The sequence below is a fragment of the Lampetra planeri genome, chromosome 16 (assembly GCF_965212315.1).
Source record: "Lampetra planeri chromosome 16, kcLamPlan1.2.h2, whole genome shotgun sequence".
In the NCBI taxonomy this organism is placed as follows: Eukaryota; Metazoa; Chordata; class Hyperoartia; order Petromyzontiformes; family Petromyzontidae; genus Lampetra; species Lampetra planeri.
This window is the reverse complement of record NC_136122.1, coordinates 8,427,597-8,442,602: the sequence shown is the minus strand read 5'-3', so window position 1 is coordinate 8,442,602 and position 15,006 is coordinate 8,427,597. Positions and strand designations below refer to the sequence as shown.

At 48.3% G+C, this 15,006-nt stretch overlaps 2 protein-coding genes across 2 annotated transcripts in view; one reads left to right on the top strand and one right to left on the bottom strand.

Moving 5' to 3' along the window:
- The first annotated feature begins 1,713 nt into the window (after positions 1–1,713).
- PHLDA2 (pleckstrin homology like domain family A member 2) lies at positions 1,714–12,112 on the top strand. Its single transcript, XM_078601485.1, has 2 exons — positions 1,714–2,859; positions 11,362–12,112. The coding sequence occupies exon 1, from the start codon at positions 2,271–2,273 to the stop codon at positions 2,799–2,801; it is 531 nt and encodes a 176-aa protein (XP_078457611.1). The 5' UTR covers positions 1,714–2,270; the 3' UTR covers positions 2,802–2,859; positions 11,362–12,112.
- A 6-nt stretch (positions 12,113–12,118) lies between these two features.
- The window catches only part of SLC67A1 (solute carrier family 67 member 1), a 149,145-nt gene continuing 146,257 nt past the window's right edge, over positions 12,119–15,006 (bottom strand). The window contains exon 10 of the mRNA XM_078601482.1: positions 12,119–14,263. Within this exon, the coding sequence (XP_078457608.1) occupies positions 14,061–14,263 (203 nt within the window). The 3' untranslated portion in view covers positions 12,119–14,060. The remainder of the gene's footprint in view (positions 14,264–15,006) is intronic.

Below are 15,006 nucleotides of genomic sequence, written 5' to 3'. Positions count from 1 at the left end.
TCTTGTGGATTTACTCTCCAACACACCGGTGGGCTGAATTAGTAACGAATTGGCACGTTCTGTTTACGTGACAAACCTCGCTAATTGGCTGTGTCGGGTGGTGGAGAGTTACGACACGTTTACACTTACGCGATCGAACCCAAACACCTTGATTATGAATAATATCGGTCCCGAAAGCCCGCTACTAGTAAGACACCGCAGACTCCCGCAATGGACCGAAGAGGAAGAAAATTCCACACTCGTGGAGCCTGGCTGCCGATCAGGCCCTGTCTCCCATAAAAAAGTCACAACGTCTGGTATTCTTGGTTCTTTCGGTAAAGTCACATAGAAGGGAAATAATAAAATAATAAAAATAAAACATAATAAAATACAATTCTCACGAAGTTTCGGCCACAACGCAAGCAGCCGTCCTCAGGTGAAGAACAGGGCTGTCGGAAAGACAGCGTCATTCAGACGCTGTCTTTCCGACAGCCCTGTTCTTCTTGCTTGCGTTGTGGCCGAAACGTCGTGAGAATTGTATTTTATAATGTTTTATTTTTATTATTTTATTATTTCCCTTCTACGTGACTTTATCGAAAGAACCAAGAAGATGAATCCCTGCATGCAGTCACGAAAGATTTAAATGGGAACGTCTGGTCTTTACAATAACAAGTGGACTGCAGTGAATCGGCGAGTCCTAATTATGACGAGGCGAGTACACACGAAGTTGTGTCTTTGCTTCACTGCCGCCTGTTGGTTTGGCCACATTTTCTCAACAGCTCTTGTTGATTTGGTGGTACTAATGGGTTATGGGAGTGTTCACATTCCCAAATTATTGAGGCTATTCCAAGCTCTTGGTTTGATTTTAATACTACTGCGCTTATTTCACCAAATCGGAAACTGTCGTATGCATATACAAATATCCCCCCTTTAAACAAAATATACTTATGGGGCAAGTGTAGTTAGCGAGCACCTATGAAGGCCGGCACGGCACGGCACGCGAAGGGTTGGGCGGCCAGCACCACGCCCGGCCGCCTTTGTCTCCCTAGTGGCGATGTTTACGCACCGCACCAGTTACAGTCCTCATTTGAGGCTGAGTAGACCTAGAAGCGGTTCAGATAATCGTCAGTGCTGTGGGTGACCGTGATAGGGGTTATCGCTATCAGGCACGACGCCGTTGCCACTCACACACACACACGTTGTTTTTAAGCCGGAGAATCTGGATAAGTCTCTTTGTGGGAGATCATCCCCGACAACGAAATTTCAACGCTGATGCTTGATCCTGCTGCTGCACAGGTGCTGCTGCTTGATCTTGCTGCTGCACAATTATTATTTGTGTACAGCTTGCAGGTGCTGCTGCTTCTTGCTCCTGCTGCTGCTGCTGCTGCTGCAGTTGCTGCTACTGCTGCACACTTATTCTTTGTGTAGTGCAGCTGCAGCAGCAGAAGCAGCAGTAGCTGCTGCTTTTCGCGATGGCACCTTTGCTGGGATTGTGTCGCCGGAGGAAATTCTCCCATCGGAAGCGTGCGGGGGCGCGCTCGCGCCGGCTCGGGGTGGAGGGGGTGGGGGCCGTGTGGGTGAAGCGGGGTTGGGCGACGTGTGACGTCAGCACTTTGCGGCGGGGCTGGGGTGAGGGTGGGGGTGTTGTGGGGGGCTGGGGGGTGAGGGTGTGGGGGGTGAGGGTGGGGGTGTGGGGGGTCCTCGTATAAAGAGGAGCGCTTCCTCGCCACGCACAGCGCCACTGACAGCCAACGCCGGGCGTCAGCAGCAGCTGTGTGTGTGTCTGTGTGGGCCCAGCGCTTGCCTGCCCCTTCCCCGTACAACACCCACTGAACAACGCGTATCATCCACATTGTCGTTATGCATTAACGTTGCTCGCCAAGCGGATATTTCACGGCATCTGCTTGCCCTAGACTGGGGCTTGTGTGTGTGTGTGGTTTTTGTTGTTATTTTAAATTCAACGACCGAACCTCGGGACTGTCAATACCGCTATATTTCATTTTTTGGGGGGGGGGGTTAAAGTAATTATTTTCACCGCTGCTTTCGGAATCGTTCTCAACAGCGGCCAGCAGCGAAGAGACCGTGAAGAAAACGCCACCAAACACAGCAGCCCAGGCACTAGCAGACGGTGTCAACTGGAGGACGTCATCCCGTCGCTCTCGAGCTCAGCAGGGAGCCCTCTGGACACACCGAGGCCCCCAAGACAGATCCTCTAGACAGTGCGAGAGGTGGAAGAGGGCCGGGTTGGGGGTGGTGGGGGAACGAGTTTGTGTGGGACACCGGGGAGGAGGATGCGAAACACAGCACCCATGGACCCACGGCAGGTGATCAAGGAGGGCGAGCTGGAAAAGCGCAGCGACAACTTCTTGCAGCTGTGGAAGAAGAAGCTTTGTGTCCTCACCCCGGAGGGTCTCAGCATCTCTGACGCCGAGGAGGGCTTCATGAGACCCCGACGTAGCGGCGGTGGTGCCGGTGGTGGTGGTGGTGGTACAGCTGGCGCCGGTGGAGCAGTCGCGGGTGGTGGTGCTGGTGGTGTTAGTGGTGGTGGGAGCAGCAGTGGCTCGGCCAAGGAGCTGCCCTTCGCCAGCATCAAGACGCTGGACTGTGTGGAACGCAAGGGCAAGTACGTGTACTTCACCATCGTGACGGCCGAGAACAAGGAGATCGATTTCCGCTGCCTGGACGAGACGGGGTGGAACGCGCAGATCACGTTGGCGCTGGTGCAGTTCAAGAACCAGCAGGCGGTGCGGGAGGCCAGGGCTCGGCAGCAGCAGCAGCAACAGCAGCAGCAGCAACATCTGCCACAGTCCGTGCGCAATTGACAACCCCGCCCGCGTTTATAAAGTGGCCACTTGGAGCCCCTGCGAACGAGTCCCAGAGGTAAGAAGGTTCGGATGTTGCTGCTACTACTTTGTCCAAAGCCACTGCTGCATGAAGGCGAACCATCCCGGTGCCGTGTCGGTTCTTGGAGGTTTTGTTTGATCGGAACTCGCCACGCTGGTCCGGGGAGGGTCGGTGAGGTGGGTGAAGGGGAGAGAGGTTGGAGAGAGACCAGGACCTGTTCACGTATCACTCGCCGCTGATGTTCACCGACACACGAACCCTGGTTGCTACGTTTAATAGCGCGGCGCGCTTATCCATTGCGCCACTTAATCCCTCCATAACAATAATTGTTAGAATCTTAATAATGCATTTTGCCCACGAATGCCTCACTGGGTCTCAACACTTTAGTTTGTTAATGAGGGCCTCTTGAATGTTGGAGGTGGGGGCGTGGGGGGGTGTTTGGCCAATGTCATCAATCTGCGTGTTTGGCACGTGGAAGGAAACTGCAGCTCCCCGCGGAGAAAACCCACCACGCACATGTGCGGGTGACGTTCAAAAACTCCGTGGAGGTGGATTCAAGAATGCACTAACGGACTGCCATCCCAAATGACCCATCGCCAGGTATATGCGTGGTCGACCGTAGCGTCGCCCTTCACGGGAGGGGGGGGGTCAATAGTTCAGTGTGATGGGAGGCGTCCGAGAGTGTGCGCGTCTTGAAGAGGTGGAGCGAATTACATCAGTTGACGCGCAGATGTGAGGTCGATTTATTATTGACATCGCAGGATCGAGAGAGGTGACGGCGGCTTGGAGAGGTCTTCATCCAGTAGTGGATTGAACATGGCTGATGGTGGATGATGACATGGTTCGCTGACGATTGATATCGTAAACTTATTTTTTAAGGAACACTAAACTTAAAGAAACTTCAGGCTGGCTCCGTCTTATGGGTTATCTGCCAAGCTCGCGGCTGTCATTTTGTGGAGGCCCAGATGTGACATTGGGTTTTAGTGTTAGGTTACTTGTAATCAAATACTGAACTTGCATTCATGCCAATTGTCAGCTTTCTAGCCCTTGCAGTCAGGGCATCATTATAATTTACATCAGGCACTCATCTACATGCATCGGCTTTGCGTGCTGTAGAATTCATTTAACAAGTCACATGACGGTCTATCTTGTTAGTTATCTTGGAATTGCATTGGGAGACAGACAGAAAGCAAAACAAACACGTGGATTGGATTAGAGAACGTTACCAGATTTAAGACCATTACAACTGTTGAGAAAAGTAAGTGCACTTGCATAGGGCAACGCCGCTTGGAAGGGATGGATGATTTAATTTATTATTTTATCTTTATACGTGACTTTACCGAAATAACCAAAGAGTAATTCCTGCAGTCACGAAAGCTACAAATTAAGAATGGTGACCGATGGTCGAGAATAGTGACGGAGCGGCAGCCAAGAAATGGAACGCGTCCCAGAGGGCATCAATCGAGGAGATGGAGCGATTAAATCAGCTCACGTGTTGGTGCTAGGTGAGCCACAGAACTGCGACAGATGGCAACGACTTGGGAAGGCCTTCATCCAGAATCAGAATCATAATATTTATTTATGCTGGAGGAATTCGATGAGCTATAAAGCTCTTTTTCACAGATGTCCAGTAGAGGCGGGTCAGAACGTTACAACAACAAACGTTACAAAAACACGATAGGAGTGCAAAGTATAGGAGAGGTAAGAAAATCACGCACAAAAATGAAATACACGTAAAACTAAACTATTTTGTTTCACCAGGTAAAATGTGTTTATTTTTCAGAATCGACCTGGCCACAAATGCTAGCTCAACGAAGTGGCTTTTGTGGACATATATTATAGCCAACGGCGAATGAATCATGGCTGATACTTGATTGTAGTTTCAGTTAATTTGTAGTTTCAGGGTTAAGGATGGACAAGTCATGGGCAGTCTGTTTTGTCTGGCCATTGCTCAGCGCTTATATTTAAACATTATCCTAAGGGGCGTGGTGTGTGTGTGTGCAGTGAATAACTTTGGCTTTGGGAGATATCCACAGCTGGCTTTCATCCAGCAGCAGATAAATACTGGCTCTGTGCTGTGAGTGCGCTTAAGCTGTGATACTAGATCATATATGTGCAGGATGAAGCACGGATGAGGGGAAACATGTGTTGGCTGGATCGCATTTTTTCAGTGTTGACAGATTTTACAGGCACAGTATTCTGTTTTTAGTCCACTTTTTCATGAAATCTTAACGCCAACTCAAACCTAGCTGCTGTTTTTGTATGGATCGTTGTTATTATTCTGGTACTGCTCACGGTCCAAACAGCGAGAGAATGAGCAATCCACTGCTGGATGAAGGCCTCGTGGGGGTTGTTTGATAATACTTTCCCACGCTGGTCAGTGCGGGTGAGCAAAAGTGGGGTGGAGATCCAGGATCTATCCACATGCCACTTATGTTAGCCGTGGCCAGGAATCGAACTCGAGTGGCCATGTTCGTAGCGTCGTGCGTTCACCAGCGCACTACCGCTCCACCACAAAGCAATTATGGCAGTGCTGAAATGAACACGTGATTAAACCCCGTGGCATTCGTTTGCAACTCAAACATATGCAGGTCAAGGCGGGGTGCTAAGTGCATACGCACTGGTCCTGCCACTTTGATGAATTTCCATTCCTCCCCGGGTAGAAAAGACCGTCTAAAGCTCTGCCCCCAATTTAAAGAGGCCCTCGCTGAACCGGCGAGTGTAATTCGAAGCCTTCCCGTTCAATGCTCAGCGGCGGCATTGTCCGCCTGTCCCTTTTGTGCTCGCGGTGGCATTCTTTTTGAACGCACCCTTCCCTTCGTGTCCCGCGGCCGATTGTCCTTTTGCCAAGGTCTCACTTCGAAAAGAGGGCACGCACGGTGTCTCAATAGAGGGGGGTTTCACTCACCTGCTCACGAAGTGCATATGGAATTACGCACCCAAAGCTTTTAGGGTTGACGTCTTTTGTTTAACGGTGGCGGGGTGAGGGGGGGGGACCGAAACAAACGCTTGCTTTTTAAATCCTTTATATTAAGTTCACTTGCTTGCTTGCTTGCACGCTTACGACCGTGCAAATCTTTCGGTCGTTTTTTAACCCACTTCCCGTGATCCAATCGAGCTGACATTTTGCACACAGACTCGTTGTGCGTGACAATTTATTTTCGTGAAAAAAAAGTTTCCTAAATTTTTCACTTTATAGGAAAAAAAATGTTCATATTTAATTTAAAATACCAATGTGATAAAAATGAAACTCTTACTCAAGAAAAACAGAAATGAATAATAAAATAAAACCGATGCCACGCATATGAAGGATTTATAGTGAAAAACTTTGTTTTTACGGGTTAATTATTTTCCATATAAATCGGCACAAGTGCCAGCCTCGTGCGAACGGAATGAATTCCCACCGACTTCCATCGACCCGCGTGAAGATCTTAGCACCGCGAGGTGGCAGCCGATGAAACAACGGGGTGCCTCTTACGAAAGTGTCCCGAGCAGGGACATGCGGGGTCCTTCTTTTGGGGGGTGGATTGTGGCTTCCGAAATGTAAATGCACGCCCAGCCACGGGTACCGCGTCAATTCCTGCTGTGATGTCTTGCCTGTCGTATTACGCACGTGTACACAAGTGTGTCCGTGTCGATGCCTTTCGGGCGTTGACAAACCACAATCGGGTGCACGCACACACACACACCGCACACTCGGGAAACACGAATGTCTGTCTACGTGACGCGTCCAGATACAGTGGCGCGTTTCGTGTGTGAGCTCGTATGAGGTCAGCGCACAGCGGTGCATGATTTAAGACTAAATTATTCATCTAATGCGCCATTAATGCATTGTGCTTAGCGTTATCACAATATCGGTTACAGTACCGGAGTTTATTATTATTTTACAGTTTAATAGCCCCCCCCCCCCAGTTATAAAACACAAGGTGCAATAATTGTGTGCGATTCAAATGCAGTGCAGCACGGACAATTGTGTACTCTACCTAGTCATAGGAAGGCGATTGTGATTTGGCGGAGGCACACAATATTTTTCCCGTGGAAATGATTCTCCCATCGAACAACACAGTTGAATCACCGCGGTAGGTTCGTGTTGTAAATTATTAATTCCGATCATTCATTATATGCCCTAATGTATTCTTCAGTGTGTGTGTACTGGCAGGACCAGTACGGGGAGCGGTAGTGCAGAGGTTTAGCGCGCTGCGCTGCGAACCTGGTAACCCAAGTTCGATGCCTGCTGACCCAAGTTCGATCCCTGCTGACCCAAGTTCGATTTCTGCTGACCCAAGTTCGATTCCTGCTCACGGTCAACACCAGTGACGATTTTATGAATCGGTGCTGGGCCTCTCCTAGGTCGACTTGGCCACAAATGAGTACCTGGTGCGATGTGTAATGATCGCCACTGGGGAGACAAAGGCGACCGGGCGTGGTGCTGGCCACCCACCTCCCCCGTGTGCCGTGGGGGCCTTCATAGGTGCTCGCTAACAGCACTTGCCCCAACTGTCTGTCAAGGCTATACTGGAGACCTTTGTCATTGTATACGCATACGACAGTTTCCGATCAGGTGAAATAAGCGCGGTACTAAAAAAAAGCTAATAGCTTGGAATAGTCCCAATAATTTTGGAATGTGAGCACTCCCACTACCTATTAGGCCGTAATGAAATAGAACACGTCCCTGCGTCTATACACGGGTCTGCATTTCACTCGGAAGCATGCCTGGTGACGCAAATGCAATTCAATATAATCCCGTAGGTGCATGCCGGTGGGCTTTACATCAGCTCCTCACGAGCCTCTGCCCTCAAGTGTTCACGCTCCGTTTGATTAATGGGCGGTATTGGCTCTCGGCGCTTTTAAAGCATACCCAATTTCCCGCGGGGCAGATTTATTTTCATAATGCCCGAATCTGAGCCCAAGTAATGCGTTCGGCAGAGGCGGACACAATTATCTTCCCCGACGGCGGCAATCAGGATTCTCGTTTGTCACAAAATTGCGTGGTGGTTACAGGACGTATAGCAGCAGTGCGATTCGTGCGTGTTCCCGATTTATTTTTAAACAAATTGCACGTTTAACTGATGGCTTTAGCACGCACGGTCACATTTGCACGTGTGTGTGTGTGTTTTGACTCGTAAGGAAAATGGCACGTTACGATATCGACGGTAAAAATAAAGAGGTAAAGGTTGCAGCCCTGCAATTACCCGCTCATGCCCACTGCTGGTGGAAAGCCCTCTGCGCCCCTCGAGAGGATATTTGGCCTACTTCTTCCACACTGACCAAACATCTTGGGGGAGTAAGCCACATTTCATGCCAGCGTACAGGCCTGCCAATCTACTAACTGGTGTATCCTTTTATACTGTGCGCGGGGAGAGGGGGGGGAGTTTAAGAAACCTGACACGTTTGAAACCAGTGGCCATCACACCACGACAGCATCCATGGTCTAGAAAAATACTACTTATGAACGGATGGAAACTGTGGCAAAGTGTTTGGATTTTGGTAACTTGCAAAATGCATTCTTATTTTTGTTTTATCGGGGCGATGGGTAACCTAAAAATGCCACCCGCCGTGCCACGGAGTCGTTTGTAAGAGGTAGTTAATTGTGCGCTCGCTATGATAAACCGAATCTGATGAATACTTAAATCCAAACTGTAAAATAAGCCGTGCCACACAATGATACACTTCGGATTACTTATTACGAATTCAATCGCGGTGGGTTCACTCCTCGCTTACGACATTGAATCACGTTACTTTTAAATGTGCCGTATTACAAAACCTGTGCAAAGAACATTTTAAAGAAATTACATTTTATAGCACCTTTTAAGGCAAGTTTTTCCCGGGATATTAATAATCCCGTTTATTTGTGTGTGTAAATTGAGTAATAATACAGCACTCAGGGCAATGCATTTATTTACATGCAGTTCTGCCCTCCTCTGGTATCAAACAGTCGGCCAGAGCAGACATTTTTCAGTTTTATTTATTTGGTTTCGCCCTGTGAGCCATTCGGCTCTTGAATCGGGTGCAATCGCAACAACAAAAAAATCGCTAATACCTTCACACTAGCGATGTATTTATACGGCCAATATATATGTTTCCATAACCCACTCATTTCAAGTGGTTATCACATCATCCACTGTTATTGTCCACGTAAATTAATTTGAACCGCTAAAGTGATGGCACCTCTGGGTGGTACCTACAGTTGAAATATCGCGTTCTGGCTTACGGACTAATATTGTAGGATACAGTATTCACCCTTCCCAAGGCACGTCCTGTTTGTTTGTACCTCAGCAGTGCCCACGCCGTTGGCAATACACATTTGTAACTGCGGTAAATTGTGCTCCATGCCACACGCATTGAGCAAATAAAAGTAGCACGCTTTTCATGCGCCTGCGTTAAACTAAAAACTAAACTATATTTTTAATTTCGATTTAAAGCTTTCGTGACTGCAGGGATTCATCTTCTTGGTTCTTTCGGTAAAGTCACGTAGTAGGGAAGTAATAACATAATAAAAATAAAACATAACAAAATATACAGGCATTATTTGGTTATGTTTTATTTATGTTATTTATTTATGTTTTATTTTTATAATTTTATTACTTCCCTTCTACGTGACTTTACCGAAAGAACCAAGAAGATATATTTTTTATTTCACCAGGTATGACCCACTGAGCGATATAGCTATTTTTTGGAAGCGACCTGGTCACAAATGATAGCCAAATGAAATGGCTTATCGTGTGGAAATGTATAGCAGCCAAATACTCTAAACGTACATTGATTCTAAATGTGGTGGGAAAACCTGGAGCACCCGGAAAAAAATCCACGTGACCACGGGGAGAACATGCACACTCCAAATATGCAGGCATCAGGGGTAGGATGGAACCCACGGCCTCCTGTATTCCAGGCGAGGTAGTTAACATCTCACCACCACGGCGCACAATGGATTTGGCTGGATCTGTGGGTGGGATTTTGCGTATTGTTTGAGGTCTTGTAGCTCCCCGTCTTTTGTGAGCCACACGGGCACTCCGGGACACCCAGGAGCACCAGTGAAAGATGCAAAGACAAAGATCTCCCGTATAGCCTTAAAAGACTGTATGGGCAAGTGCTGTTAACGAGCACCTATGAAGGCCGGAACGGGACACGAACGAGGGGGTGGGTGGCCAGAACCACGCCCGACCGCCTTTGTCTCCCCAGTGGCGATGTTTACACACCGCACCAGGTACTCATTTAAGGCTGAGTCGACCTAGGGGAGGCCCAGGACCGGCTCAGATAATCGTCACTGGTGTTAGCCGTGAGCGAGAATCGAACCCGGGTCGCCAGGTTCATAGCGCAGCGCGCTAACCGCTACACTACCGCTCCCCAAAAAGATGCACGCACACACGCACACACTCCAACACCACCACGACTTCACACCCACCCACGGCTCGGCCAATAACACACATGCTGCCAGGATATAACATTTGGCTGCCATGGCAACGGAAATGCCATTTGCCAAGTGGTGCTACTGGGCGGGGCTGTGAGAGTGTCAAGATCGGGGGCGTGTAGACATCGCTGCTGTTGTGACCTGCGAAACTGAATTCTTTCAAACACAAAAAATTTACATTTAATGAAAATGCATTGCGTGAAAGCTGTGCAAAAGCTCTTCAAGACTGGCCGATTTTTTGTATTGCTGTTTGTTGCGCTGATTGAGAGCGTTGGTTTAGATTCTGCATTGCTTTTCGGTTTCCTGGCTTCGCGTGTTTGAACGCAAGCAGGGTTTCTCGGAGATGCACAGCAATTGCGTGCGAGAGAGAGAGAGCCATCATTCACGTACACACTTTGCTGAGCCCTGGCAAATTCATCCGGTGCAATGCTCATCGTCGTCTTCGGCCACGATCAGTCCACCCGCTGGATTAGCGGTCTCTCAAAACCGTCGCCATCTCTCGTGACCCTGCGATGTAATCATCCAGAATCAGAAGATTGAACCGGGAGAAATCCGATGAGCCATGAAGCTCTTTTTCACAGATGTCCACCATAGGAGGTGGATGTCCTCTCCTTGGCTGTGAATCTTAACCGTCGGCCATCATCCCTTTCTAGCGCCGTCTCCTGCCGAAGCCAACGACTCGCAATTCCTTAACGGCTTGAACGATGTCTTTAACGTGGTGCAGTGATGTTTCCGACGCAAAAGTGCAGCGTCTATAATACTGGGAAACTGCACACGTTTGACGAGAGCAATAACAGCTGTTCGTGATGCTTAACCCACCGTTAATTCAACAACCCTTTGCGCGTTTGCACTGGGGGAGGAAGTAACCCAGTTTCCATGTGCAAAGACACATCTCAACCCTAAAATTAGCCACAGCCAACGTGGCCGCATTGAAAAACCAAAAAGGCAGATAATTTTACTAATCACAGGGTAGTCATGCTTATCTTCTGACGTGTAATGTTTGCCGGTAATTGGGAAATCTGTGTATGCGAACGTTTGAATTCAGAAGAGCTTTGCACCGCTCTTCATTGTTTAAATTCCCGATACTTTCATATATTTATATCTCTCGTCCACCGCTTTTTCTTTTCCAGGCTGCAAGCAGATTGGAAGCGAGTCACCAGCTTCCACCCTCCACCTCTGCCAAGCACAAAGCAGCGACCGACCCTCCTCCTCCTTTTTGCCAATCTTTCGCAGCCAGCTTTTTTTGTAGATAGCCCGCAGTTCCCGAACAAGTTGCTACGGTACCGTGCCGCGTGCGTGCGTGCGTGCGCACGGCGCGACGCACCCTACAACCGCACCTCCTGGCGACGGCGCGAGAGCGGCCACGTGTCAGTCGCGTGTGTCATGTTGCTAATCTGCCTGCCATGCAAATGCCCGGGAGCGGCCGCCCCTCCTCACCCCCAAGTAGTTGGACAGAAACGGCAAATTTTGTTTTGCTTGACGTGGCATGGCGATGGGTTCCCGCGCAGTCGGGGAAGAGATGACGGGACTTTTGGCGATTGGGATCTGCGCGCGAATCTTCATGCCGAGGAGTGTCGTCGTCGTCGTCGGCGTCGTCCGGAGGAGTCGTCGGGGGGGAAGGAAGAAAGAAAAACAGTGTTACCTGCTGTAGTGTATAATTATATTGTACGTTTGTGATTCACCACGTTTTAAGTGGAGATGTGATTCATGCTTCTTCTTCTGTTGTTGTTGTTGTTGATTCTTCTTTCCTGTCCATTAGAACTTGCACCTAGTGAATGGGCAGTGTTGTGTGGATCAAACCGATTGTTGGTTGTTCAGAGCTCTTGTGTCTGCATTGCTCCACTGTTAATATTATTTACATCAATAAAAAATAACATACAATCCCTGTTTTAAGTGTCCAACTTCATCATGGTTTATTAAAGCACTGTGATGTAGCAATTATTATAATAAATTAGCATTTATAGCACTGATAAAGGTTAGATCACATAAATATAAATGCAGTTAAACCCGCCTCCACCCAACACAGCCAATTAGTAAGGTTTGTCAAGTAAACAAAACTTCAAGCGGTTTGTTCGAGAGTATGCTTTGTTGACGTAACAAACTTTACGAATTGGCCGTGTCAGGTGATGGCGGATTTCACGACACATTTATATTTACGCGATCTAACTGAGAAAAAAAAAACGTTATCATGGCTAATATTGGTCGCGAAAACCTACGTGTTAAACTTATAGGCCTGGATCAATCGACTGCTGGATGAAGCGTTCATCGCAAAATTCACCACGATGGTCACTGCGCGCGAGAGTTGCTACGTAGGGCGTTCGCTCGGACCGGTTCTGACAATCACTCGCCATTAACGTTAGTCGTGGTTGCGAATCAAACTCGGGTTCACGGTGCAGTGGGATAAACAGCGCGTCACCGCTGCACCCGATTGGAGCATTTGCATTAATTGCATTGATTTGCATGACTCAGGCAGGCAAAAGCTCTGCGGTGTTTAATGTAGCCTCTAATGATCGCCGCACACATCGTGTCTCAACAAGAACACCCACCGAAGCATTAGGACTTAATCCTGGAGATCGCGGTCGTGCTTACACTTATCACATAGGTAAGTGCTGCAGTACGTTTCGTACAGTCGCCTGCACAATTGTCCCACATCACACCTTGCAAGAACGCCCACCGGGGCACTAGCATTTATGCCTGGGATCGTCTCCAAATTGTTCACACGGCTGCGGCTCGTAGTGCAATTAAGAATGCTGCGTGATTCTGAATTGTACAGCTGTAACCCGGCAATTTTATGCACCACGTGTTCTTAAATCCCGACTGAAAATCCCAATGATGAAAATAAAAACGGTCTTGGAACGCTTGGACTTTTTCCAGTTGTCATTGATGCTCAAGATGCTGACCGCATTTGCCAAAAAGTGCGCATATTAAACACTCTCTGCCAGACTCTTGCTTGAGTTGGCGGTAAATGAGGCAGTTAGAAGTGCTTCATTTGGCACGCATTCCTGGTTCTACACCCCACAGCCAAACAAAAACTCGCAAGAGTGAAAACTTGAAGCTGTTTATCAATGGGAAACTTTCTTGCACTGAAGTAGCAGTTAAAAAAAAATGCTCTCCAGACTGCTGCATGAGTGTTGTGTACTGCATAGGCAATGTCGCAGGAGCAAGCGTGCCGTCATTCAGGAAGGATGTTAAGCATTTCGGCTTCACGTGTGAAAAATCGCAGGCTGCCGAGGAAAACTGGGGCCGAAAAAAGGGAGCAGTCTTTGAAGGATGAAAAATTATCGCAGCTTGTTTTTTTTTAAATCGTTCGTGCTTGCTTTTCTTTTTTGCGGTTTTATCACTTTCATTTAGTTATGCCCATGGATGCCGGTTGTCGCCTACGAAGTGAAAATTCCGTGTTTAAGTTTCATTTCAACTTGCCCAAAAAAAACTAACACCGGGCGTTTGATGTACAGCAGCGCAGTTTATATTTGTAGTAGCAGTAATGCAAAAACAAATCTGGCTTGGAAAGGCGGCTACGCGAGCGAGCTGACGTTACGTCCGCCCACCATGCCACGGTTGTGCACGAAGAGTCGCAGTCCCGAGACGCTGAGAGAGAAACGTGCATCGCGTGCGGTTGTCACGGCCAAGTTTAGATGAATGCGTGCGGTATGAAAATAAAACCGAGGAAACGTTGCGCATCAAACCACCCAGGCTTGAACGCACACTTCTTTAAAATATGTTTTCAACTTTCATTCGAGTCAAATTTATTTTGGCCCTTCATTACTCCATCACCAGCATCGCCATCGTTGGTCCCAGTCAATCCACCGCTGGATGAAGTCCTCCCTATTTACTGCTTCGAGCTAAAAATAGCCGCCGCTTTTGATTTGGACCGTCTGTAGATGTGCAGGCTGACGAAGAGCGCCAGGTTGACCGCGAATTGAAGCCACCCAAACACGGGGAAGCCAAAGGACGCGTAGAGAAACCCACCGATGGTCGGGGACACCGTTCGGATGAGCGAATGGATGGACATGCTCAGACCCAGCATCACACCTGGAGAACGAGATACACAAAACAATATATATATATACACACATCCTCATCTTCGCACTCATCACAAATTGCAAACCATCGCGCGTTTCTAGTCGTGGGCAGATGCCCTGCTCGGCGAAGGCTCTCCGATCCTGCTGTCATCTCTCACAGTCCCGCGATGGTATAATTCAGCTGGCACCCACTCACGAGGTCATTTCATCGCTTCATCTCCTCGTCGGGCGCCATCTCGAACATGTTCCACCCATTGGCTGCCACAACGTTATCACTCTCGACCATCGGTCGTCATCTCCTTTCGCAAACGGGGGCGCCACGGTGGCGAGATTGTCAATTACCTCGCCTGTTATGCAGGAGGTCGTGGGTTCAACCGCCAACCTTGATGTCTGTTGTCGTGTGGATTTTTCTCCGGGTCCTCCGGTTTTTCCCTCCACATTTAACATCAATATGCATTTAGAGATTTGGCTGCTCTAAATTTACACATGATAAGCCACTTCGTTGGTTTTAAAGGTGTTATACCCAAGCCCACTTACTTTCCTCCACAGTTTGTATGATGTCATTGAACTACGTGTTCTCTAATCCGTTTGTTCCTCGTGTCTTTCCAAGCACGCATCTGCCCATGTTACTTTTGCGCACATAGTTTTGCATTCCAAATGGCAAACCAGGTAATCCGTTAACGCACGTTTTTATACAGTTACCGTTTACAAGTTATGTGTTACTCATTACGGATGAGTAGTTGGGCTTCAACG